Here is a 25,051-nt window from a genome sequence, read left to right as displayed (position 1 = left end):
AAGGGAACTGAGGGAGGAGTGTCCATCCTCCAGGCCATCAGATGGTTTCAGCATCAAGGGTTCAAATGGTGGCCCAGTCTTCTAGAGAGCTCTGAAATCTTTTTCATGGACTGCAAAGAATCTGCTGTGATGATGAATTCTGCTGATTTTTACTGGCCTTTTCTTTCCCCCCTGTCAACAGGGTAATGCTGCCCATAACCAAGTGGCTGTGGAAAGATGAATTTTGGTTTCCTCCAGGATTCTCCTGGGAGGACATGAAAGAGACTGAAGAGATCCGCTACCCTCAGCCCTGTCACCTCCTCCTCAGCATCCCTTTTACAGCTCTCCTCCTCATCCTCCGGGTTGTCTTCCAAAGGCAAGTGTTATCCCATTGCAAGCATGTCAGTGCAAGCCAAATATTTACCTTCTTATCTTTCATGGCAATTCCCATGCAAAAGAAACAGATAGCTGTTCTAATGGAAAAGTGTCTCAAACAGACCTCTCCAAGTTTGCTGTCTTCATGCTCTCAGGGAGTATCAATCAATACTCTTGTTTTTTATTCACTTACTGATACTCCATTTTTATCCCCAGTTGAAGACCTAAAGCAAGTTACATTTCTTTCCCCTCCTCCATTTTCTTCTCATAACAAACACCCTGGGAGGTAGGTTAAGCTGAGAGAAAAGGGCAGCATGGGGATTCAAACCTGCATTTCCCAGATCCTATACTAACACCAAAACCCTTATTTATTTATCTGGACTGTTTCTCTGCTGCCTCTTCAGACTGCTGCTTAGGATGGCTCACAGGGTGTTTTGTTGTGGGGCTAAGACATACTTTGCAAACTGCTCTGAGTGGGCATTAAGTTGTCCTGAAGGGTGATATATAAATTGAATGTTGTTGTTGTTGTTATTATTATTCAGCATCTGGGCAATTGAATAGCCAAGCCGAGCCAAGCCAACCTGAATCCAGGCCCCTTTGGAATGCCCAGTAAGTTTTCGCACCAGCTCTCTTGGCAAGCTGTAGCTTTCCAAGCCAATATATATGGCTAAGTTGTTCAATCACTGATAGCTATAACAAGATGTTAGTGGCTATAACCAAGTATTAAAACTCTTTATAGTAGATGTTAAAAACAGGTAAAATTCTGTTTCAACCCGCAGGACCCATACAGAGTTCCTGCCTGTGGCGCCATCTTGTGTTGGCCTTGTAGGGAAGGGGAGATGAGTGATTGATTTTAATCTGCCCTCTGGTCTGTCTACCACCCTGTTTTTACTATCCAATTGCTGGCGAATATACCTAAACAGTGATTGCTGCCATCTGGAAAACTATTTATTATTGTATAAACTGAGTGTGATTTTGTAATGTTTTTAAATGGAATTTTATAGATATTGTGAAATTATGTATTGTCGAAGTATTGTTGAAGGCTTTCACGGCTGGAGAACGATGGTTGTTGTGGATTTTCTGGGCTGTATAGCTGTGGTCTTGGCGTTGTAGTTCCTGACGTTTCGCCAGCAGCTGTGGCTGGCATCTTCAGAGGTGTAGCATCAAAAGACAGAGATCTCTCGGTGTCACAGTGTGGGAAAGAAGTCATAATTGTGAAATTATGTTTACTGGTTTTAAATGATGTGAACTGCCCTGAGCCCACTCGCGGGGAGGATGGAATAGAAGTTTAATAAATAAATAATATAAATAAGAAAGAACAGCTAACAACAGGTGGGCAAATGAGATCTGAGCAACTTCTGAAGACAGGAGATTTCCAGAGCCCTAAACACAGTCTCAGAATAGATGCTGGGGCAGTAATTCCATTTTATAAATTTTCATGGTTGGAAAAATCAGACAACCCCCTCTCTCCCTATAAAATCTTAAGATACCAAAGATAAAATTTTCAAGGTTATGCTTATCATAATCAATTACTGTTCAAGAGCCTAAATAATGGAACATAACCTCAAATGTTTAAAGCTTGATACCTCTTCCAGAAGTTTCTCATCCCTTGCCAGTTATAATAATGCTCTTCTACTAAATACCATAATCTTTAAGAAGTGATGGAGTCAAAATACACCTTGATGTACCCCTTTTCAAGTTTTCACTGAGCTAGACCGTTTAGACATCTAACCTGATCTTTAAGCTGTTGTCCATATAAAGACCTTTTATTCTCTCTAGTAGGGGTGTGCAAAGGCACCCTGGTTCGTGTTTCCTGGATCTGGCAAACCCGAATCGAGAAGCCGATTCGGGTATAGCAGAAACCCGAATTGCCCAGCTGATTCGGGTTTGCCGATTTGGGTTGATTCGGGTTGATTCGGGTTAGCTTTTTCAATGGGAAAAAGCCTCCCCCAGGCTTCTCTGAAGCCTGGGGGAGGCATTTTCAACCGAATCAACCCAAAATTGGTGGGGGCCTTCCTCTAACTCCACTCTAACAACCCCCCAAGTTTCAGACTGATTGGACTTTGGGAGGCCATGTTATGGCACCCCAAACCACGTCCCCCTGTCCTCGCCTAAAAAAAGGGCATAGCTTTAGGTTGCTGATGATGATCTTCATTCATTTTTTCCTAAGGGGAAAAATGAAGAGGCAGGCTTCCTTTGCCAGGGGGGGCATTTTGCATGCAAAATGCCCCCCAACCCTCAGGGACCCTTCCCCACCTTTCCTCCCACCCCCCACCAAGGCTCAGCCTGCTCCCACTTGGGGGGGCCATTTCATGGCCTCCCCAAGTAGGTGCTCTTTTCTCTACTACAGCTGGGAGAGGCCTGTCTTGCCAGGGGTCTTGCCCTGTTGGCTTGTCTTGCCAACCCTCGGGGGCCCTTCTTCCACCTTTCCTCCCACCCCCCAACAAGGCTCAGCCTGCTCCCACTTGGGGGGGCCATTTCATGGCCTCCCCAAGTAGGTGCTCTTTGGGGGGCTCAGCCTCCAAAGTCCACCCCTTACAGCCCCACACAAACCCAATTCCCCCCCAGCTGCCACACACAGACCCAAATCCCCACATTAGCCCCTCACAGACCCAAATCCACCCCAGCAGCCCCACACCCACCATAACCCCAGGAACAGGCTGGCCAGCCCTCCCCCTTTGGGAACTTCTAAACTCTCTTTCCCAGGGCAAATCCGCACAGCCCAGGGGTGCCACAATGGGAACACTCCTGAGTGCCAACTTGTCCGTGGGAAAGAGCACCTGGCCTGACACACAGACAACCACCCCCTGACACACACACACACACACACACACCTACAGAGAAGGCTGGCCAGCCTGCCCCATTGTTCCCAATGCTGGGAACCAACCTCATATCAAAGAAGGGAACACACACACAAGGATTCCAGTTTGAAAAAACTTTATCACTTTCAAAGTACAATAGATCAACAAATCACAACAAAGCACACTAATTGTCCCCCCCCCCACAAAAGGACTACAAAATTCACTACACATCAGAGAATCTTATAAATTTTTTTTTTTTAACAAACTCTAAAATTTTTGAACTGAATTGGGTTATACAGTAGGAGTGCACAACAGGGCATGAAAACAGAAGTCCCCTAGACAAAATTAACACAACCAACTTCAAATCAGAGATTCAACAAAACCATAACAAGAGCTTTCAAAAACACTTTATTCCATGAACTGCTTAAATTTACACAGCAGCAGGGCACAAAAGGGCATGGAAACAGCATGCTTGCAGCGATTCACACTACACAAACATAACACACAACTCAATTAATATTAGACAATCAGCAAAACTTGTAACCAGCATTACAAGATGTGGGTTGCACAGCGGGGGCGCAAAATGGGTCAAAAACACTTTCTGTCTTGGACAGATGTCCGTCACCATGCATCCCACGGTGGTGGGTCCCTGGCCTACCCCACTCTTCCAACTGTCTCCTCAAGGTGGCAGCAATATTCTCCGCCACGTGGGACACGTCGAGCACCTCGGCGTGAAGCAATGACTTGCTGTAGCTGGCCCGGTGTTCTCCCATCCCTCCCTGGCTAGCTGTTCTAGGCACCTCCCCCCGGCACCCACCCACAACCGCCTCAGGTTCCCACCAGTGAGCAGTAAGTGAGAGGTAAGCTTGCTGCACACTTGGGCAGGTCCAGATGTCGGATGTGAAGTGGCCTTCACTTGAAGTGAAGCTGTGCCTTCACATGGTCCCTGGCAGCCCTGTAAAACGAGGGCACCACCGATCTGCTCAACATCGGGCGAGCAGGGACGGTGTACCAGGGAAAGAAATCATGGAGCAGCCCTGAGAAGCCAATGTCTTCTACTATGGAAAACGGTCTCCCATCCACCACTACCATGTTGACGATGTGGCACGTGATGCGCCGGCTCGCCCTCCGGATCCCCTCTCTGGGCACACTAGGGCCCTGCATACCAAGCATCTCCGGGAGAGAGGCTTGGCATCCCTTCCCTGCAGGAACCCTTGGGGTGAGAGCACCAGAGGAGCCTGCCTCCTTCTGGCTAGCTGGCGGCTGTGTGGCGCCACTTGAACTCTCCTCCCGAAGAAGCACTGCCTGGTGGTGCCTCTTCATGTGGTTCCTCATCCCAGACGTGGTGAGATGCACAGCATCTCTGCCACGGCTGACGCGCTGCCTACAATGCAGGCACTGGGCTGCTCGGGTATCCTCCGTTGTTTGGAAGTGCTTCCAGATGTCGGAGTAACAGGCCGGCCCACGCTTCCCAGTAGAAGCGCTTTCGGGCCCACCCTGAGGCACCTCATGTGAGGTGCTCTGGCCGGACACACCGTGTCCCACTCTCGGCCGGGCAGTCGGGGATGGTCGAGGCTGAAGGGGCAGAGATGTGGGCTCTTCCACCCCAGTCTCTGCCTCTTCCTCCTGCATCCTCTCCTCCTGCACAGCCGCGAGAGGCCTGCTGCTGGCCTCAGAGGAAACTGGGGTGGACTGCCCCAGGGGGGGTCTCACAGGCAGTTCCTCTAACATCCTCCGGGTTCCTGGGGTGATCATGAGGGATGGAAAAGTCACATGGTCCACGTCCATCCCAGGAGACACCACATGCTGCCCCTCCTCCAGCAGCTGGCTCGCAACCACTGGAGGAGGAGGAGCCTCAGCAGCAGGCCCCCGCCCAGTGCCAGCCCCTGCCTCATGCACCCGGGTTGGGGGTGGCCCTCCAGCAGCTGCCTCAGGAAAGAGAGTCTTGCAGACCCTCTTCCTGTCACCAGAAGCCAGGCTGGTGAACGGCAGCAGTGCAGGGGAGGGCCTCCTCCGCTCAGATGGGGGGGCTGCCACAGCAGTCCCCCTCTCCCTCCCCTCCTCCCATCTAGATTTCTCCCTAGCCTTTCCCCCGGGGCCCCTCTCTGCTTCCCTCTCTGACATACTTTCCCTCCCGAAATCTACACTAACTGATCAGAAAACCTTGGGAAAACAAAGGTCAACTTTGTTTTCGAGACCTAAGTTACCTGCTCTAAATCTGTGCTTCTAGTGGCTCTGTGACTTGGAGATGAACTATCAAGTTCCTTTTTAAGCAACCCTATTTATGTCGGGGAACTTGAGCGTGCCAAACAGCTGAATTCCTCCGGAATTGAGCTGGCCCTAAACCCCAGTAGGTGACAGACAGCCTTAGACACTCACACACTAGTATGCCCGGGCCGGCCTGGCACCACCACAGGTGCCAGAGATGGGCAGTGGAACCCTAGTTAAGGGGGCACTAATGGGAAGCCTATTGACAGCTATTCCAAATGTGTATATATATAGAATTCAAACCTAACTCTCACTCACTAATGCTTTCCCTGCTGAGTCCCTATTTAGTTTTTTTTTAAAAAAACTACGCTTGGTTTCCCTATCGATTACATTGAGGGCAATTAGCCACTTAACACCTACCAACTGGCCTACCTACCTAAGACACTATTTAGCAGGAACAATGTTTCTGTGGTGTGTCGGTGTGGGGTGTGGATGTGGTGGTCTGAAAATGTGCCTCCCCCCTCCCAAGCTAGCAAGAACACACCCCTAAGCCCACCCAAATGTAAACCCAGACTCACTCACCAGTCCTGCAGTCCAGCAGTGTTCAGGCGGTCGTGCAGCTGGTCCTCCTCTCTTCCGCGATGCTGTCAAGAAAGGTGGAATCATGTTAACAGAGTCAATAACACGCTGAACACACACACAACCCCCAAAAGTCAAGGCCCTGATATGCTTTGGGCCTAGACAATCCAGAAGCCATTGTGAGGAAGCGGTGCCATAGTTAAAAGTCAGGTCATGCAGGACCCCCCCCCCCCAGAAAGGCTAGGGCCAACCAGTGGTAAAACACAACACATCCACCCTGCAGAGCAGGCCTGTGTGTAGGCCTGAATATGGCACACTCATTTTTTGGTGGAAACAGTAAATCAAGCCCACCCCCCACACTCAAGCATAACAAAGGAAAAATTAAAGAAAGCAAGCACAACAATCAATATTGAACCCCCCCAACCCCCAAACAATGTCCTCTTGCCCAACTAGCAAATGTCCCTCTTAGCCCAAGCCATAAAGACCAAACTAAAGCATATGCTGGCAGATTGCCACAGCAGTAGCAATAAATTCAAAAAACAAATTTAAAAAAACCCCTACCAGTCCTCCTCTCCAGATGTCCGGCAGCAAAGTTGATCCTCCACACACGCAGAGGTCTCCAAGCCGATGTCCTCCAAGTGCAGTGCAGTCCAATCCAGAAGAGGTCCACGAACGGTCAGCAACCTGTTTGTGAAGCATGCTTGTGAGTGCCAGGCCAGCCAGCACAAAGCACCAAAGCCAGAGCAGCAGGCCTATGTGTGGGCCAGAGGCTGGCACAGTTGTTTGAGAGCCTGGTGGGAAGCATTGGAATTGGATGAAGGGGACCAGAAACAGCACAGCAAGACACACCAATCCAGTTTGTGAAGCATGCTTGTGAGTGCCAGGCCAGCCAGCAAACAGGCACCAAAGCCAGAGCAGCAGGCTTCTGGCCTGTGCAGGCCCAAAGCTGGCACACTTGTTTGAGAGCCTGGTAGGAAGCATGGGAGGAAGGGGGCCAGAAACAGCAAAGCAAGACACACCAATCCAGTTTTTGAAGCATAATTGGGAGAGCCAGGCCAGCCAGCACAAAGCACCAAAGCCAGAGCAGCAGGCCTATGTGTGGGCCAGAGGCTGGCACGCTTGTTTGAGAGCCTGGTGGGAAGCATTGGAATTGGATGAAGGGGACCAGAAACAGCACAGCAAGACACACCAATCCAGTTTTGTGAAGCAAACAGGCACCAAAGCCACCCAGCAGAGCTTCTAGCCTGTGTAGGCCCAGAGCTGGCACTATCATTTTTTAGGCCTGGGAAACAGTAGATCAAGAGCACCCCACACTCAAGCATAAAAAAGGAAACATTAAAGAAAGAAAGCACAGCAACCAATGCTGAACCCCCTCCCCCAAACATTCTCCTCTTCTGCCCAACCTGAAAATGTCCCCCCAGGCCATGCCAAGACAGACTAAACTGAAGAATCATTTTGCATAGGCATGCCACAGCAGCACATTTCCCAGCCAGCATCCAAAAATTTATAAAAATTAAAAAGGCCTACCAGGGCTCCTCTCAGGATGTCCAGACAAGCACAGTTGATCCTCCAGGCAGATGTCCTACAGGCGCAGCCTCTCTCCTCTCTCTCAGTCAGCACGCAACAACAGAACTGTTCAGACCACTTTGTCTTGCCCCAAATTTAAATCCCCTTCCCCTGCTGCAGCCTCAGCCAAAGATTTGAATCTATTGGCTGGCAGAAGGATGCAGCAGTGGGATTGGTGACTCCTAAAGTCCCCCCTCCCTTGCCTTACCCCCCCACACTCCAACAGTCACCCTCCTCCTGCTCCCCCTCCACTACCTGATAATTTTGGTGGGAATCTCTGGCATTGCTTTGCAAATGCAAAGTGCAATGCTAGCAATTAGCAAAGCAATGCACCTTGCATTTGCAAGGCAAAGCAAAGGATTCCCTTTCCTCCTTTGCAAGAGGGGTGGGGGGTGACAGAAGGAGTGAGTGACTCACTCCTTCCCCCCCTCTTCTAAGAGCCTGCAGGAAGCTAAGCTTCCTGCAGGCTTTTGCTAGACGCTTGAAAACCAAGCTGAAGTGAAAAAGGACCGTGAAAGGACGCAAATTCGTTTCCAAAGTTCTTTTACTGGTTCATCTCAGGCAACGTGTTGTACATCCAATTTAGTAATAATCAAACTGTTCCCACCTTTGGTTTGTTGGTTTTGCTAGACGCTTGCCAAAGCAAGCGCCTAGCAAAATGGCGCCAGGAAGAAACCCGAATCAACCCAAATCAACCTGAATCGATTCAGGTTATGGTGATTTGGAAAACCCGAATCGATTCGGGTTTCCCCGAATCAATCCGAATCGGGGTGATTCAGGTTTTTTTCGGGTTTCCAAAACCTGAACTGCACACCCCTACTCTCTAGCCACCTATAATCTGTTTTCATATTATTTAATTTTGTCCACAAATGATATCATGAGATAGAATCAAATATGGCTTTGAGATCAATAAATGTCACATATAGTTGCCTAGATGGTCCATTTGAGTATTTCTTAATAAGATATTGAGCTAGAAGGCAATGGTCCGGGGTCAAATGCCCCTCTCTAAATCCAATTTGCTCTGGTGCTAAGAAGTTATTTTCAATGACCCGTGTCTCCAGCTTCAATAGGAGATGACTTATGTAAAGCTTTCCTATTAAATCCAACAGGCTTTTTGCTGTATAGTTAGCTGGATCAGTACACTCCACCTCCTCAAATATTGGTACAACAATAGAAGAGGTCAATTTCTAGGGCAACTTACCACATCTATCTGTATAACAACAACAACAACATTCAATTTGAATACTGCCCTTCAAGACAACTTAATGCCCACACAGAGCAGTTTATGAAGTGTGTTATTATTATCCTCACAACAATCACCCTGTGAGGTGGATGGGGCTGAGAGAGCTTCGGAGAGCTGTGACTGGCCCAAGATCACCCAGCTGACTACAAGCAGAGGAGTAGGGAATCAAACCCAGTTCTCCAGATTAGAGTCCCTTTGCTCTTAACCACTACACCAAATTGGCGCTCTAAATAACTAACTAAATAACTAAATAGGCTAGCTAAAACAGGTGCCCACTAGTCTTGGAAGGCTTTAAGCAAATCAGTGAGGATGAAACTTCACTTGGAGCTTCATTGTTTCTGACTGCAGAAATTAGGGATTTTATTTCACTGGAAGATATCGGTAGCCATTCAGGTGAGTTTGTTGATGGAAATGGCAAATGGAGTTCAAGTATGTTACCCTCATGAGTTTGATCATTAAATAGTTTGCAAAAATATTCTTCCCAGCAGTCCATGGATATATACGAATCTAACTCATGACACACTCTCTCTTCTGAAGTCGTATGTATGTGCCTAAACTTCATCCTGTCTTTCTGAGTTAAGGCCAAGGTAAGTGATGGGGAAATTAAACTAATATCTTTAGCCAATTGTAGATTTCCCCACTTCACTACAAGTCTGAGAAACCAACTCAAGTCATAAACTTGGGAATCATAGAAAAGAAAGGTTTATTTAGCAATAAGCCTTTGAGACAGTCAATTAGATTTTTGAATGCATACAGGGAAACATCAGCACCTGTGTTTAATACCTTTCAGTTAACATGTAACAAATTGTTTACAGTACAAACAATCTCATACAGTTCTATAAAAAAGTCATATCAGAAGTACATGATCCTCGAGGAGTGATAGACTGACAGATGATAGTTTACATTTAGGAATGAGAACAGTCAAGCTGACACCTGCAAACCTATGATAAGTGAGAGATAATCTTTGAGGAAATACAAACAGTAACAATGACTGTGGTAGTTATCATAACATTCTTTGGAACTTACCCTCTCAAGGCTGAGAGTCAAAGACCCACACGTAGCTTTGTGTGTGAGTAGAAAAACTAGCTGACTTCAACTCTTAATTACTTCCAAGCTGCTACAGCTTGATGCAGCAGCATAAATGGTGATCAAAAACTGTGTGAGAGATTTATGAGTAGAAACAGAACAATCTAGTTCAATAAAATAGAGAACAAAAATTGTTGGTTGTTGTGGGTTTTCCAGGCTGTATTGCCGTGGTCTTGGCATTGTAGTTCCTGACGTTTCGCCAGCAGCTGTGGCTGGCATCTTCAGAGGTGTAGCACCAAAAGACAGAGATCTCTCAATGTCACAGACAATGCCAAGACCATGGCAATACAGCCCGGAAAACCCACAACAACCATCGTTCTCCGGCCGTGAAAGCCTTCGACAATACAACAAAAATTGTATTTTCAGAAATTCTCTAACAGTAAGCTCCTGCTAAGATTCTCTTATTGAGGCCAGCTTTTTTCCTTGAAGTAGGCATTTATATTTATTAAAGAGCTTAAAGAAGGTTTTGGGTAAGCAGTTCATTTCAGTTCATTGTCCCATAGAAAGCAGTTCATTGTCCCAACAATGTCCCCAAAGCTCCAGAGATACAAATACAGAATACAAGCAGTTGTGATCACTTTCTAGTAGAGACCCTACTTCAAATGTAATGTATTGTCACAAAGAGAAGGTGATATATAATCAATCACACTCACCCTTCTGGTTTTAATATGTGAACTTCCCATATGAATTCCCTCTGATTTGCCATTTAATATTACAAAGTTGAGCTAATTGATCAATAGACTGAAAATTTCCACAGCTTTGTTAACCAAAGAGTCTTTTGAATTCCTGCTATCATTGCAGGTGATCATCATAGACATTTCCCCTAAACCCTAAGCTACCATTTCCAAAGCAAGCATTGAAGTCACCTAATGGTATTAATAGTGTCTTGGGATACAGGACCTCAAGTTCATATATGTAGTTTTCCACATCAGGCCAACAATATATTTGTTATAAAAGGGTGAGGAATGGGAAAGGATATATATATTTAAAGCCCAAATTACCTGATCTTAAAAGTCCAAAGACAGGCCATTACTACAGATCTTAGGGGAGGAGCAATGCTACAATACACTTCACTGATACAGAAATCAGATATGCCAGCCCCCCGCTAGGGTGTCCTTTAGCAGATGGGAATAGCATTGAGTGTGTAGGTGAGAAATTCATTTAATATGAAGTCTGATGTTAACGAAGTCTCTTGGATGGAAATTATATCATAACATCGTATAATATGTCGAAGTGTGGGGGTCATGGATTTTATTTAACCTCCTTGTCACATTCCATGAAATACATGCTTTTTATATGGGGGAGGTTGGTTATCACTCAGAGGTACATCTAAGAGCTATACTAAGAGCTGGCTTAGCAGTTTCTGCTGATGTTTGGACTGATGAGATCTCAGGGTGAGCTACAATTACTGTGAGAGTGAGGGTCATCAGAGCACAGGTGTGGTCCTTCATCTCCAAGAGTTTAGTCCCTCAATTGTTCCAGCCTATTTGTGATAGACTTTTGGTCCCCTGAAGAGAAAGCATTAAAGGAATTAATTTAATTTGTCTCAATAGAATAGGTAAATGGGGAATCCCCACCCTTAAAGTCCAAGTTGTTGGGAAGTTCATCCCAACTAATAAGGTCATGGTCTGAGAGTTTGACTGGGCCATTGGACCAATTAGGCCCTTTTTCAGATTCGGTCCTTGGAGGCCCTGATCTGAAGAATGTTGTTATAAACTCAAGGAAGTGTGGGATCAGGCATCCCAGGCAGGCTTCCCAAGCATGCTCCCTGGGTGGCACAATGACATCACTTCCTGGGAGTGACATCATCTCACTGCTCTGGGAGCATTCCTGTGCTTTGCAGCTGGTCAATTTGAATTGAACAAGCTTGATCTTTATTGTTAAAGTAATCTACTTTTAGATAGAAAGGCATTATAGTCATTCCAGCTATCTGTCTAAGCTAGGCCAGAAAGAAATTCAGAGAGTGCATGGAGGTTAGAGAAAGAAAGAGAGAGAGAACAAGAACAAAAGCAATAAAAGAAGGAGGCTGTCAGAAGGAAGAACGCCAATGATAATTGCAGCTTGGGTAAACAAAGAGACAGCAGCAGATCTGAATACAGGAAGGATATACAGGAATTTGACTCACCCACTGGACTAGATATGCTGCCTCCTCTGGAGTCCTGGTGTGCTTGATGCAAAGAGACATTGCACCATCCTTCACTTCCAATATTATGGAGATTTGATAAGCAACCTTCATACCCTGCAAAATAGTCAAAGCAATTTTCAAGTTTCATTGGAACTCAACATCCCCAAAACATCCTCGTCCTCAACCATTAAAAGTGAACAGAAATTGGGTTTGAACCTCAAAATCACACATGAATAAAAAGACTAATGCTGGCATCTAAGGCAAGTCAGAGAGATGCACTTCCGTACCTTCTTGGGAATGTACATTGCCCCAGCACCCCAAACAGAGACAGGAGATGAATGTATGGGTTCTAGTAGTTTATTTAATTATGTGATCTATATCTAACACAGCATGTTGGGACCAGGGAGGCTCTCTGTAGGCTGCCACCACTCTGGTACAGGTCTTCTCAGCAGGGCCCAGAGCAACCAACTGACTCCTTTTGTTTACTCTTTTCCGGTAGGTTTTTACTTTATGTGAGACTGAATGAGGAATGAGGACCCAGGCACAGTAATAAACAAGTTTATTAAAAAAAGGTTTAGTAATAACTGGTGTTCAGAACTTTGTAGATTAAAGAGAAAGTAAAGGTTAGTTAACAAACAAAATAAAACACCCTAACATGTCTAACTGGACTGTTCCTAGCCATCTCCTGGTGATTGTCTCCAAATTGTCTCATTCCTTTTAGATGAGGGAGCCCTCTGTCCGCAGCAGCCTCTCCTCAGTTTTGCTCCCTAGGAATGAATAGTCTTCCACTTTTATCCCTTCTTCTCAGTTACTATCCCCCTACTTCTCTATTGGTGCAATTTCCCCCTCCAAATCCCCTGTTAACCAATCACAGGGTCCAAGGGGGACATGGGAAATGTAGGCCCTGTAGTCACTCTAGCACAGGCTTCCATGGGGCCACTAGGCATCACTACATAGGCCTAAATTCATAACAATATCATATTGAAATATGCTAAATATTTCAATGAGGCAGGCTGTACTGAGCAGCCTAACCAACTGGTTGCCGTATTTTGGCAGATCCACTATGACTCCAAATGCAGCCAGCTTCTTCCACTGGCCTTATTTATCCTCTTCTACACAAAATGTGCCAAGGGATTCAAAGCTCCAGTCCCCTCACCTGATGCACTTTTAGGCCATTATCAGGTTTGGTAAAATGTTGCCCAGCTGTAAAATGTCATAGGAGCACTTGCACTTTATCTATTGGATTATTTGCTACCTGTTTCAGGAAGTAACCTAATCTTGTCTTTGCAGATGTCACTTTATTATGAACCATTAGCACAGGCCACTTTAAGAATCGAGTTCCTGGTGGTTAAGTAAGCTGCATATTGTTTGTCTATAACTTGTTTGAACTGATTCTTGATAACTTTGGAGTAAATTGTAATTTGAGACTGTATGACTTTCCTTGGATGATTCTTGAGTATTTACTTGTAACTGAATTTGTTTCTTGTGCCTAATAAGAGATCATGTGTTGTTTGATCACTTTACCTACTATATAAAAGGCAAGCCATATTGGTGACAACTCACTTTTCATCCCTGTGCAGGCGCACTTGCAAGCCCCTCTGCGGGGATAAAAAATGAGTCGTTGCAACACAGCTTGCCTTGGAGGCCCTGAGGAGGTTTCCGCGGTGGTAGGAAAGTCCAGCATGGAAGCATGGCCCTCTGAAGACCCTGCAGTGGCTGCAAACGTGGCAGGGAGGCCCAGTGCAGTGGCACAGCCCTCCCAAGGTCCCACAGTAGGGGCCCGCCAAATTAGTTTTCTAGAGCCCATTGTATTTTTCTACACAATGTGCTCTGTTGCTAGTTTTAGCTAATACATGTGCAGGCTGTAGGCTTAGAGTAAGGATGAGAGGAATTTCCACCCCTTCCCCCACTTTTCAGTTCCTTCATCATTCTGTAGTTTCTTTCTGTGCTGTACTCCACCTCTGCTCAATTCTGGCTTAATTAGGAGATTTTCTGCAATTATTTCCAGGATTGCACCATGCAGGATGTGGTGTGCTGAAGTATCCATGAAATGTATAAAACACTTCTGAAAGCAGTTTTAAAAGTTCTGTGCATTTCAGTGAAGGTCAAGGAGTGTGTAGAATACAGCACCAAGAAATAAGGGATAATCACATTTTTAAAAATTAAAGTGAAAAGGAGCAATCTGTTCATCCTAATCATCAGTAGGCTCGTGCTGATGCTGGAGTTTACTTCTGCTGTTTAATACTGGCCCAGAAAGTAAGAAATGAAATCATCACCCAATTGATCCCTCCTTTGTTGTCTTTCGCAGGACCATTGCGCTTTCCCTGGGCAGAAAAATGGGACTAAAGGAAAAAGTGCGAAAGGAAGTTTCTCCAAATGCTGTGCTTGAAGCTTATTACAGGACACACCAAAAGCAACCTAAAGAGGTGAGTAAACACACACACACACACACAAACCACATCACATATTTATTCGACCCATCTTCTAAGGGACTCAGAGAAGCAGGCAACCCCTTCTATGCAGTTTTATCCTGACAGCCAGCCTGTGAAGTATGTTAAACTGTGATGGGCTCAGGGTGACCCTGGGAAGTTAATTGGTTTGAACCCTTTTTAAGTCAGTTGTTTCTGGAGCAGGTGATCAGAGCAGGTGAACAGGGTGTGCTAGCAGGAATTTCATGTTGAACTGGGGCAAGAGGTAAATAGGGTAAATGTGTTTTTTCAGGCAACTCTGTTTCTTGAGCTATGTAGGGTTTCTTTGTGTGTCTGAAGCTGGACACAGCTGCCCTCCCCCACCTGGCTGTGCACATATGGATGTGGGGTGGGTGGCCAGCTCCCTGCCCCTCTTGCTACTGCACAGGATCTCTCTATGCAGATGAGGGGGGAATGCTGGTGAGACCCTCTCAGGTATGCCCTGCTGGGGAGGTGCTCACAGAAACCTTGCTCCAGCAGCTTCCACTGCCACCCCAGGACCTCCTGCAGCTGCGACTTGTGTCCCTGCAGTGGGCCTGGAGGGCTGCTTACCTCAACCTGAACAACCCCTTATTAGTGGTGGATGGGGAGGTCACAAGCAGTTGGCTAATCCAACTTGGGTTAGCCAACCAGGTAGAAAATCTAGCTATCTGGCTATCTGGGCAGGTCCTACAGAGACAGTTAAACCTGTGAGTACTGTAAGAGAGCTGGTGCATGCTTGCATCACCACACACATGCTCCAACCCCCACGGGATCAATGGACCCCCACTCTCCAGGCACTGAGCCACTCTACAGGGCGGAGGTGCCTGGTGGGTCCCTAGGGATGTGCCGTGGGTCTGACCCAGGAGGGAGTGGGGGTTGGGGGAGTTACTGTCACCTACAGGTGGACAAAGAGCCAGGAACAGACTAGTTGTTAGACACAATTTATTGAACTGCCAATAGTGAAGAGGATGTCTGGCTGCATGTTGCCAACTTCCCTTGGTCAGGAAAGAAACTGCTCTTGTTTGTGCAGCAGCCAGAGCCACAAGAGCTATTCCTCGTGCTGTCTTCTCAGCAGCAGGGCTGAGTCATGAGCTACATGGGAAACTGCTCCATTGGCAGAGCTCAGGTGGCAGGCAGAAAGGATCACTGAGGGCTGGAACAGCCATGCTTCCTGGCCTCCCTGATGGGTCATCATGACCTGTCTGAAAAGGAAATAGACCCATGGGTGGCAAAGGTCTGGGCTTCACACAAGCCATGGTGAGGTCTGCCACATTCTGGGGGGTTGTCCATGGCCAGGGGCAGCAGCAGAGGTGCCATCATCACAGATGCTGCTGGAGGCCAGATGATGGATGCCCCTCCAGAGGGAAAGTGCTCTTCATCAGTATCTGGTTGTTCTGCTCCTGTGGCTGCTTGGAGTTGTGATTCTGAGAAGGAGACAGTCATGGGGGAGTTGAAAGGAGTACTCATTCACCTCAACCCATGTCTGCTCTCTCTTCTTTGCTTGAGGGGTGATCCCGGCCATGGGAGTATGAATGTGTGTGGGCTGCTAGGAGCCCTTGCATGCAGAAAAACTGCTTAGAGTATGGCTCCCTGGGCAATTGCCTCTGTGGCTTATGGGCAACGGCCATGCCGCCTGGTGAGCCTCACCTGCAGATGCCAGGGTTTGAGGGGCATGGGGGGGGAAGCCAATGTTAACAAGCAAGCTGGGGCAGCCACCTCCCCAGCTCCTTCTTATCTGTCACAACACCCTCACCCTTCCCCAAACCAGGACTCAAGAGAGGGGTAACCTATAAGGGAACTTGAGCGCTAGTTGTCAGTCATACATTCTGAACATGGCTCTTATCTCCCATGTGAATGCAAGATGTGCCCCAAATTTCACTAAGTCTCCCCTGTGCAGTGTTGCCCCGCCATTGTGAGCACCCTTTCCCCCCTTGTGCTCTAAGTTCCCACAGCAGAAAGATCTCAGACAGAGCCTCCAGCTGCCTCCCCACTTACATACCTCCACACTTAACTGGGGTCATGAGCATCCTGGCCAGATGTTATGTAGGGTGATCGAAGAGCTGATTGGGCTTGAGAAGAGGGGCTAAGCCACCACTAGGGCACAAGTAGATTGGTCCCCATCGTTGTTGGCATCCTAAGCTCTGCTGTGCTGCTTGGGCAGGGCCAGGCATGGAGTGGGCAATCAACTTTTCCTTCACAATGGGCACTGATGGGCTACACTGTCATTTTTCATGTCATAACTTTCCCCTGCTGCTGGAGGGATGGTTAGGGAGCAGGCTGACTTGTTGTTGGGTTTAGATAAGAATGGCTGGACCAGTCAGACAGCTCTTCCTTTCTTTATTATCAGAGTGCTCTTCCTGAGCTTCAGTGCAGTAGCATGGCCTAAACTATCATTTACCACACTATCTTACAGATTGCACACAGACAGCCTCTCCTTTGAGGTAAAGAGCCAGCAATGGCCTATTTATTTAGAGAAGTACATTAACTTAAGTATAGTGGAGATGTCTCCCAAGAAAAATTTATATGCAGCATTTATAGACCTCAGGGCTGCTTTTGATACCATCTCTCGAGGAAAACTATGGGCAAAATTGGGAGATACATCCATTGATAAAAGACTGTTATACCTGATGATTAAGCTTCATGAGAGCAGTGAATTCCAGATAAGGTACACACAAGATGGCAAACTATCTAAGAAAATCCTGGTCCAGAAGGGTGTTAGACAAGGTTGCTTATTAGCGCCCTTCTTATTCAACATCTGTGTAAACACATTGAGCCAATGTTTACATAAGATACATGTCCATGCCCCAAGTCTTGTAGGAAGGAAGGTACGAATTCTCATGTATGCTGACGATGCAGTCCTCCTGTCCCAAACAAAAATTGGTCTAAAGCATGCCATAAAAAAATTTAGCAATCAATGTGATACTGAGCTTCTGACAATTAATTACTCGAAATCCAAAATTATATGTTTTAGTAGACAATTAAAAAAAAACTAACTGGGAAATAAATGGGAATACTATACATCAAGTTAAAAATTTCCAATATCTAGGAGTCATCTTTACATTCAATGCTAACTTCAAAGCCCATACGATTTCATCAGCAAATGCTGCAGAAATGAGTGCTAATGCCATCCTTAGATTCTTTAGAAGAGAAGATGCGGGCTTTATACCTGCAGCCCGGGAACTATTCCAAACAAAATCATTAGCACAACTCTTATACAGATCACAAATTGGATTAACTGCTAATGTTAAGATCTTAGAAACGGTTCCATCTAAATTTCTCAGATCTCTATTTGGTGCACCTAGATGTACTCCTAATGTCATTCTTAGGCAAGAAGCTGGTTTGCCCAGAGTTGAAATAAAAATCTGGGAACATGTCATCTATTACTGGCTAAGAATTCATCTTGAGCCAAAGGGTATAATTCCCTTGTTGTTGGCTTCTGACCCTTATCCTACATGGTGCTCAAAGATAGCTGATAAAATTAAATTGATTGGCTTGGACCCAGTAGCCCTGTTTGATATGGGATTCAACAAAGCAAAAGCTTTAATCACTCAAAGACTAATTACTATAGAGTCCCAAAATGATGAAGCAATGCTCCCTCTAAGTTATAAGAGCTTTAAAAAAGGACTGAGTTACACCATATCCCCATGTCTTTTGGACGTTACAAATGAAAGATGTAGATGGGCCTTCTCTAGAGCATGATTTGATGCATTCCCCTCTGCAGTTTTTTATGGGAGATTCTCCTGTCTGCCTTTGCAGCAGCGTTGTTGGCCCTGTTCAAATAAAGTGGTCGAAAATATCACACACATACTTTTCCACTGCGAATTCTATCAAGAAGAAAGGATACAATTACTTATCCCACTACTCTGTAGATTTAAACCATTAGAGTATTATATGGATTTTAGTCCTGAAACACTTCGGTATATCTTTTAGAGGATAGCCAGAGAACTGTATCTTACGCAGTGGCAAATTTCTGAGTGATAGCACTCAGAAAGCGGAATCATTTGATGAAGGAAACGTCAATTGCTGGGAAGTGAATTAATGAAGTGAGTGAGTTTTACTGTTAGATATATATACATATATATGATTTTATCTTTTATGTATTTACCCATTTTAAGTATTTAAAAACTGCTCTTTTTATCTGTACTTTACTTGGCTGGTCTTGTGACCATAATAAACCTTTGAAACCTTTGAGTATAGTGGAGAGAGACTAACTAATCTTGCTAATTAGGATGGCTTCAGATTGATAACAGGCCATCTGCTTCATTTTGTCCCAGGAGGAGATACCATAACGCTCCTCCTGGTGCATGCAGAAAAAGAAGGAAGAAGAGAGAGAAAGGAAGGAAGTTCCCTAGGACTACATTCTACCAATCAAAGAAAGTGAGTGATAGCAGAGTAGGCAAGATGGAGACTGATACTAGCCTATCTATCTGTTTAGTGCTATGGTTCTTGTCCACCTCTCTTTTCTTGTTTGTAATCTTGAAGGTCTGAACCAGAGACATTGCCAGTACCTTTTTCTCACACTTGTCAGTTGCCCCTAGTATGCTTCCCAACCCACCAGCACTGGGATTTATGCCATAGTTATGCCTGAGTCCAGCTGCTGTTTCTGAGTTCTGGGGGAAAGGCAAATGGAGTGACGCTGAACCATTGCACCATCGCAGGATGGGGGGGGGGGTATGCTAGGGTAACTCCTGGTCAGTTTCTAGGGCACTTTCAGCCACCAACACCAAGACTGCGCTGTTAATTAATAAAATTAAATTTACTGCATTTCTAGCCCACCCTCCCTTCGAGCAGGCTCAGGGCAGGTAACAACATTAATAATATTACAGTGACATAAAATACAATATAAAATCAATAATACAATACAAGATATGCTTCAATATTGGAAAAAGAAATGCCCACTTCCTGTAATTAACTGTATTGAAGACCTTCTGAACATAGCTATATTGACCATATTGAATATAGAATGCAACCATGTATGGATTTATTTTTAAATGTTTGAAAATCTTTTACAGATATCTATGTATAAAGGTAAAGGTAGTCCCCTGTGCAAGCACAAAGTCATTACTGACCAATGGGGGAGACGTCGCATCATGACGTTTTCTTGGCAGACATTTTATGGGGTGGTTTGCCATGAGAGATGGGCACAAACAGCAATACGAACCAAAAAAAAGCCACAAACAGCCCAATCCGCTGTTCACGAGCAAGCTGTTCGTGAGGCCCCGTTCCCAGCAAATGTGTTCGTTCCAAGCCCTCTTCATGGCATTCATCAGCCATTTGTAAAGCCAGAGAGTCTGGTGCCTTTCAATCAATTCCCCGGGCAACATAGGCATGAACTGTCTGAACTCTGTCTGAACTCCTTCTGGATTTCCTTCTGGTTTGTAACCCCTCAAAGTAGCTTCCAGCAGACAGTTCAGGTTTTTCCACTGTGAAAAGGAAATGACAGGAAAGGGAGGGACCCATAGATCATGGCTTTTCCAGAGTCCAATCTCTATGAAATTTGGGGGGGGGGGCTTCAGAGGACAGTGTCCCCTGCATATTTGGTAATTTGGTGGGTATTGGTCATTGGGAAGGTCAGTTTGTTACCCCTCAAAGTAGCTTTTGGCAGACAGTCAAGTTTTTGCCACGTGAAGAGAACATGACATAATAAAGGGAGACCCATGGATCATGCCTTTCCCGGGGTGCAATCGCTCTGAATCCTTGAAGGTCTTCAGAGGACAGTGAGGACTATTTCCCCTGCAAATTTGGTGGGTATTGGACGTTGGAAAGGTCAGTTTGTAACCCCTCAAATAGCTTCCAGCAGACAATCCAGTTTTTGCCACTGTGAAGAGAAAATGACATGAAAGGGGGAGACCCATGGATCATTCCTTTCCCGGGGTGCAATCTCTCTTAAACTTGGGGGAGGGGGGTCTTCCAAGGACAGTGAGGACTATGTCCCATGTAAATTTGGTGGGTATTGGTCATTGGGAAGGTCAGTTTTTAACTCAATTAGCTTCCAGCAGACAGTCCAGGTTTTGCCACTGTAAAGAGAAAATGACTGTAAGGGAGGAGAGCTGTGGATCATGCCTTTTCCAGAGTGCAATCTCTCTGAAACTTGGGGGGTCTTCCAAGGACAGTGAGGACTATGTCCCCTGCAAATTTGGTGGACATTAGGAAGGTCTGTTTGTAACCCCTCAAAGTAGCTTTCAGCAGATAGTCCAGTTTTTGCCACTGTGAAGAGATCATGACATGAAAGGGGGAGACCCATGGACTCTTCTTTCCCCGGCTCAAGTTCAGCTATGTCCCAAGGGGGCCATTCTTGCTACTACAAACTTCCAACTATGAACATGTTCGTGAACGTGTCATGTCCGTTGATGTTCGTGATTCCCTGTTCATGGATGGCAATGTACAACGAACATCGTGTTCTTTTTTTTCTCCTGTTCGTGCCCAACTGTATTTGCCATTGCCTTCCCCAGTCATCTACACTTTACCCCCAGTAAAGTGGGTACTCATTTTACTGACCTTGGAAGGATGGAAGGTTGAGTCAACCTTGAGCTGGCTACTTGAACCTGGCTTCTGCCAGGATCAAACTCAGATCATGAGCAGAGCTTGGACTGCAGTACTGTAGCTTACCTCTCGGTGCCACTGTGCTCTGCATCTATTTACAGATTTGTCAATAGTGTTTTTGTAGCCAGCACTCTTTTCTTTTTTTTCTTTCTAAGTGTTTTTAATTTTTTTCTGTTTTTTCACAAATAAAATAATTTTTTTTCAAAAAAATTGAAACATATGGGGCAAAAAGGGATCAGTGAAGGAAAGTCAAGTGAAAAAAAAATAGGACAACAGTAAAAAAAACCCTCTAATTTTTCCAGTACTGGAAACTTTTCTTAGATTTTTGGTCTAGGATACTTGGTGTAACTATTGATTTTTTTGTTTTATTTATGTAAATTTGACATACATGATAATATCTACAGTTTGTGTACATAAATCTAAATTTATTTATCTATACAAAACCAAACTTTTTAAAAGTTCAGAGTAAATTGATCACGATTAAGATCTTTAAATTGACAGCCCTTTGTGAACTGGTCCAAATTCACATTGCTGCTTCTTCTGAAATATTTCTGTAGTGACTAGGTGGGTTGTTTTCTACAGAGAACTCTTATCAGGACTTCTTGATCAATCTGTGAGAGGAACCTTTGGTGAGTTAAATTTTCTGAGAATATACTCATCTATCTCTGAAACATCTCAAGGAAGGAAGTGAGGCAGAATCTTTCATGCTGACCTTCTTGTTTTCTACCAGTAGGAATTTTTAAATATGGAGGAGAACTTGTATTCCCTGCACACACATTAGGCTTTAGAGGGAGCAAGGTTGTGGCCTAACTTTCTCCCTGATCTTAGTTTTCAATATGTAGAGGAATATTTTAAATGGATCATCCAATTGTCCTGCAAACAGAAAGAGAACTTCTTTTAGAACAGATATGGCCTTTCTTACACTAGATTTGAGTTTCTTTTTCCTAGAGGGAGCTGAAAGGACTGGCCAAGCAGTGCGACCTGCAACCCCGGAAGGTGGAGAGATGGTTTCGATCCCGTCTCAAGCAAGACCAACTCAGCTTGACAGAGAAATTCTGTGAAGCCAGGTGAGCAAGGAAGGATGCTGTGCTTCTGAATAAGAGGAGAAAGGAAGTCAGGAGAAGAGGAAATCTCTCTCAGTGCTCTTGAAGTATTGAATTATTTCTCTGGAGAGAATGTTCTGGATGTGAACATCTAGATTAGATGCAAGGGCATTTTAGCCCTGCCAGGCATAAACTTCTGAGAAATCTACAAACATGATATGAAGGCAATAATGCTCCCACATTGTTCATGTGAACAACTGGAAGTTAGAGAGAGACTGCCTCCAAACATGGAGCTTCTATCAGCTATCTTAACTAACAGCTGTTGAGAGGCTCTCCTAAGAGGCTCTGTGGTGAATCAAAACTAAGGTCCACACAGCTTTTCCTCCAATTTGTCAACCAAACTTGACCAGAATAGGATGGTTGTGGTCTGTCTCCAGAAAAAGGTAGGCAGAGGGAGTACTTTTAACATTTGCAGGACACCTGCTACAAAGTTCTGTGCCGCATTGGCAGACAAGAGTTACATGTCTCATTCTTTTTCCTCCATTATCCACCAAATGTAGTCCTAGATTCCTCAGAGCCACCTCTTTTAAAGACTGCTTGAGTATGCATACCTGCCCCAGGCAACACAGCTCTCTCTGTCTCTCCACTGGACCACAACCACAACTCTCCTCAACCCCAACACTTTTGCTTTTCTCTAGGAAGGCTGGCTGATTCAGGGTCAAGCATCTCCAACTGGAATGGCATGAGAGGTCTATCCTTATTGTTGTGAGCCATTCTGAACCTGTTTGAAAGGAGAGCAGGATACAAATATGATAAAATAACTAAAATAAATAAATATCTCATGTATATTAACTTAGCTTTTCATAGAACACTGGATATGACCTCACTTCATTTGTCTCTTCATCTTTGGATGATGAATGCTGAATGGCTGACCACATCATTATATTTGGTAATTGATAAATGCAACTTGAAATCAGCAATTGGCGAAGAGCTATAGATTAATGCTATAATGATATGTTAGTTCCCAATTTTAGAAATGCCCTCTAGTGGTGGTGGGTAGAATGGTGGCCAAAGGACTGCAGCTAACAAAGTGCAGACGAATCCCCCTTTTGGGGCATACAGTTGCTCCAGCGAACGCTTCTGCATTTGCAGAAGCATTCTGAGCTGCAAAGACAATGGTTGCCATGTGGAAACAGCCTGTCAGTTCCTGCCAGGTAGATCCCTTAGCCCCTCTTCAGTGAACACACATTGGTTCCAGTAGAAAAGCTTTATTTAGGATTTTACAGTTCAGGTCTGCACTCCATCACAGAGCTTGGTAGAAGTGACAAGACAAGAAATCTATGTTACACTTGATTTTTCCCGCGCTCAAATAACTGTTAAGGTTTTGGTGCGCAAGTCTACACAGGTCCTGTGAGAACCCTTTTTAGTTACGGCTCGATATTCAGTACACAATAATACACTCAGAGCGTCTGGGCAAATTAGCAAAAGCTGGCATCTGGATGCTCCACGGTCAGTGCTAGCTTAGAGGTGCATATTTCTATAAGATAACAGGAGAGGCCCATTCTGGGTCTGAAAAAGTAACACTTTGCAATAAGGAGAGAATACATCAGGTTAGTAATGAGCATTGTGGTTACAACATACAGATAATCATGGCATAATTGTACACAGACATGACACAGCCCAAAATGGATCCCTCCACTCCAGCATTCTTTTTCCAGTGGCCAGCTGGATTCTTCAGCCAAAAGACTTCCCCAATAAACGTCCTTAATGCTTGGTGTTCAGAGAAAGTGCCTCTGAACATGGAAGTGCTGTTTAGCAGTATACATATCTTTCTGTCATGAAGTCGTCTAATCGCTCTTTAATCCAGTAATCCATCACTTTACGATGCATTAGCAACTTCTGCACTATAATTTCATGCAAACAATCTCTTAACATTTGTCCAAAATCTACTGTTGCTCAGTTTCATTGGCTAAGCTGTGAAATTAGTCTGTGATTGAATTAGAAGATATGGCCTTGCAACATGCAAATAACTCTTTTTCGTGGCCTGTAATCTCTGGCTGGTGTTTCTCTGCTTGTTTTATAGTTGGATGGCCATATTCTCTGTAATTACCTTCATCATGGGCCTGGCTGTCTTCTATGATGTGAGTATGGAGTCCCCCCTGGTTTCTGTAAACCAATTTCAAAAGGCAGCCAACCGAATTGTGCAACGGGGTGGTTACTAGGATTGGGTGTTTTTCTTCTGGATGGGAAACCCATATGTTGGGAGTGGGGATGAGGGGAGGACATCTCATACATCCATCTTCTCTCCTGTTTGTGTGCAACTCCCATGTGACTAATGTAAAGTTCTGTCTCACTGCAGAAATCCTTGTTCTGGGATGACCGTGAGTGGTGGACTGGGTACCCGCGCCAGGTAAGTGGCCAAAAAATCCTCAGAAATAGAATGAAGAGACAGAACGGCAGGACTCTAATCTGGAGAACTGGGTTTGAGTCCCCACTCCTCCACTTGAAGCCAGTTGTGTGACCTTGGGTTAGTCACAGCTGTCTCAGAGCTCTCTCAGCCCCACCTACCCAACAGGGTGTCTGTTGTGGGGATAATAATGACACTGACTTGTAAACCACTCTGAGTGTGGCACTAATCTGTCCAGAAGAGTCACATATAAGCAAAAGGTTGTTGTTGTTATGTGAGTTTGTCTCAGAGGTCTTCTTCTGTGTCACCTCTGTCAGGCTTTAAGGTGGGTGGTCCCAAAAGAAGGTCTTTTCAGAGGCAGCGCTGCAGCTCTGGAATGGCCTCCTAAGAGATCTGCATCTGGTCCCCTTCCTTGCTGGTATTTCCCTGACTGTGTAACTAGGACTTTGGTGTCTGAATGCCTCCCTCAAGCCTTGATAGTTAAACGGAACCTCCAGGCATAAAGTCTACCACTAAGTAATTAGATGCTGCTTCTGGGCTACCATGAAGCACTGGAAACTGGATATCGGACTAAACCAGCACCCCCCAACCATATTTAGTTTTTACCACTAGACATATCTTCCAAACAAAAATGTTAAATCTTTGA

At 45.2% G+C, this 25,051-nt stretch overlaps 1 protein-coding gene across 1 annotated transcript in view; it reads left to right on the top strand.

The window, feature by feature from the left end:
• The window catches only part of LOC129330255 (ceramide synthase 4-like), a 67,406-nt gene that overhangs the window by 21,563 nt on the left and 20,792 nt on the right, over positions 1–25,051 (top strand). Inside the window, exons 2-6 of the mRNA XM_054980292.1 lie at positions 182–355; positions 14,271–14,388; positions 21,904–22,022; positions 24,082–24,139; positions 24,358–24,408. Of these exons, the coding sequence (XP_054836267.1) occupies positions 182–355; positions 14,271–14,388; positions 21,904–22,022; positions 24,082–24,139; positions 24,358–24,408 (520 nt within the window). The remainder of the gene's footprint in view (positions 1–181; positions 356–14,270; positions 14,389–21,903; positions 22,023–24,081; positions 24,140–24,357; positions 24,409–25,051) is intronic.

The sequence above is a fragment of the Eublepharis macularius genome, chromosome 5 (assembly GCF_028583425.1).
Source record: "Eublepharis macularius isolate TG4126 chromosome 5, MPM_Emac_v1.0, whole genome shotgun sequence".
NCBI classification, from domain to species: Eukaryota; Metazoa; Chordata; class Lepidosauria; order Squamata; family Eublepharidae; genus Eublepharis; species Eublepharis macularius.
Note: the sequence above shows the minus strand (reverse complement) of the source record. Positions and strands in the feature narration are given on the sequence as shown.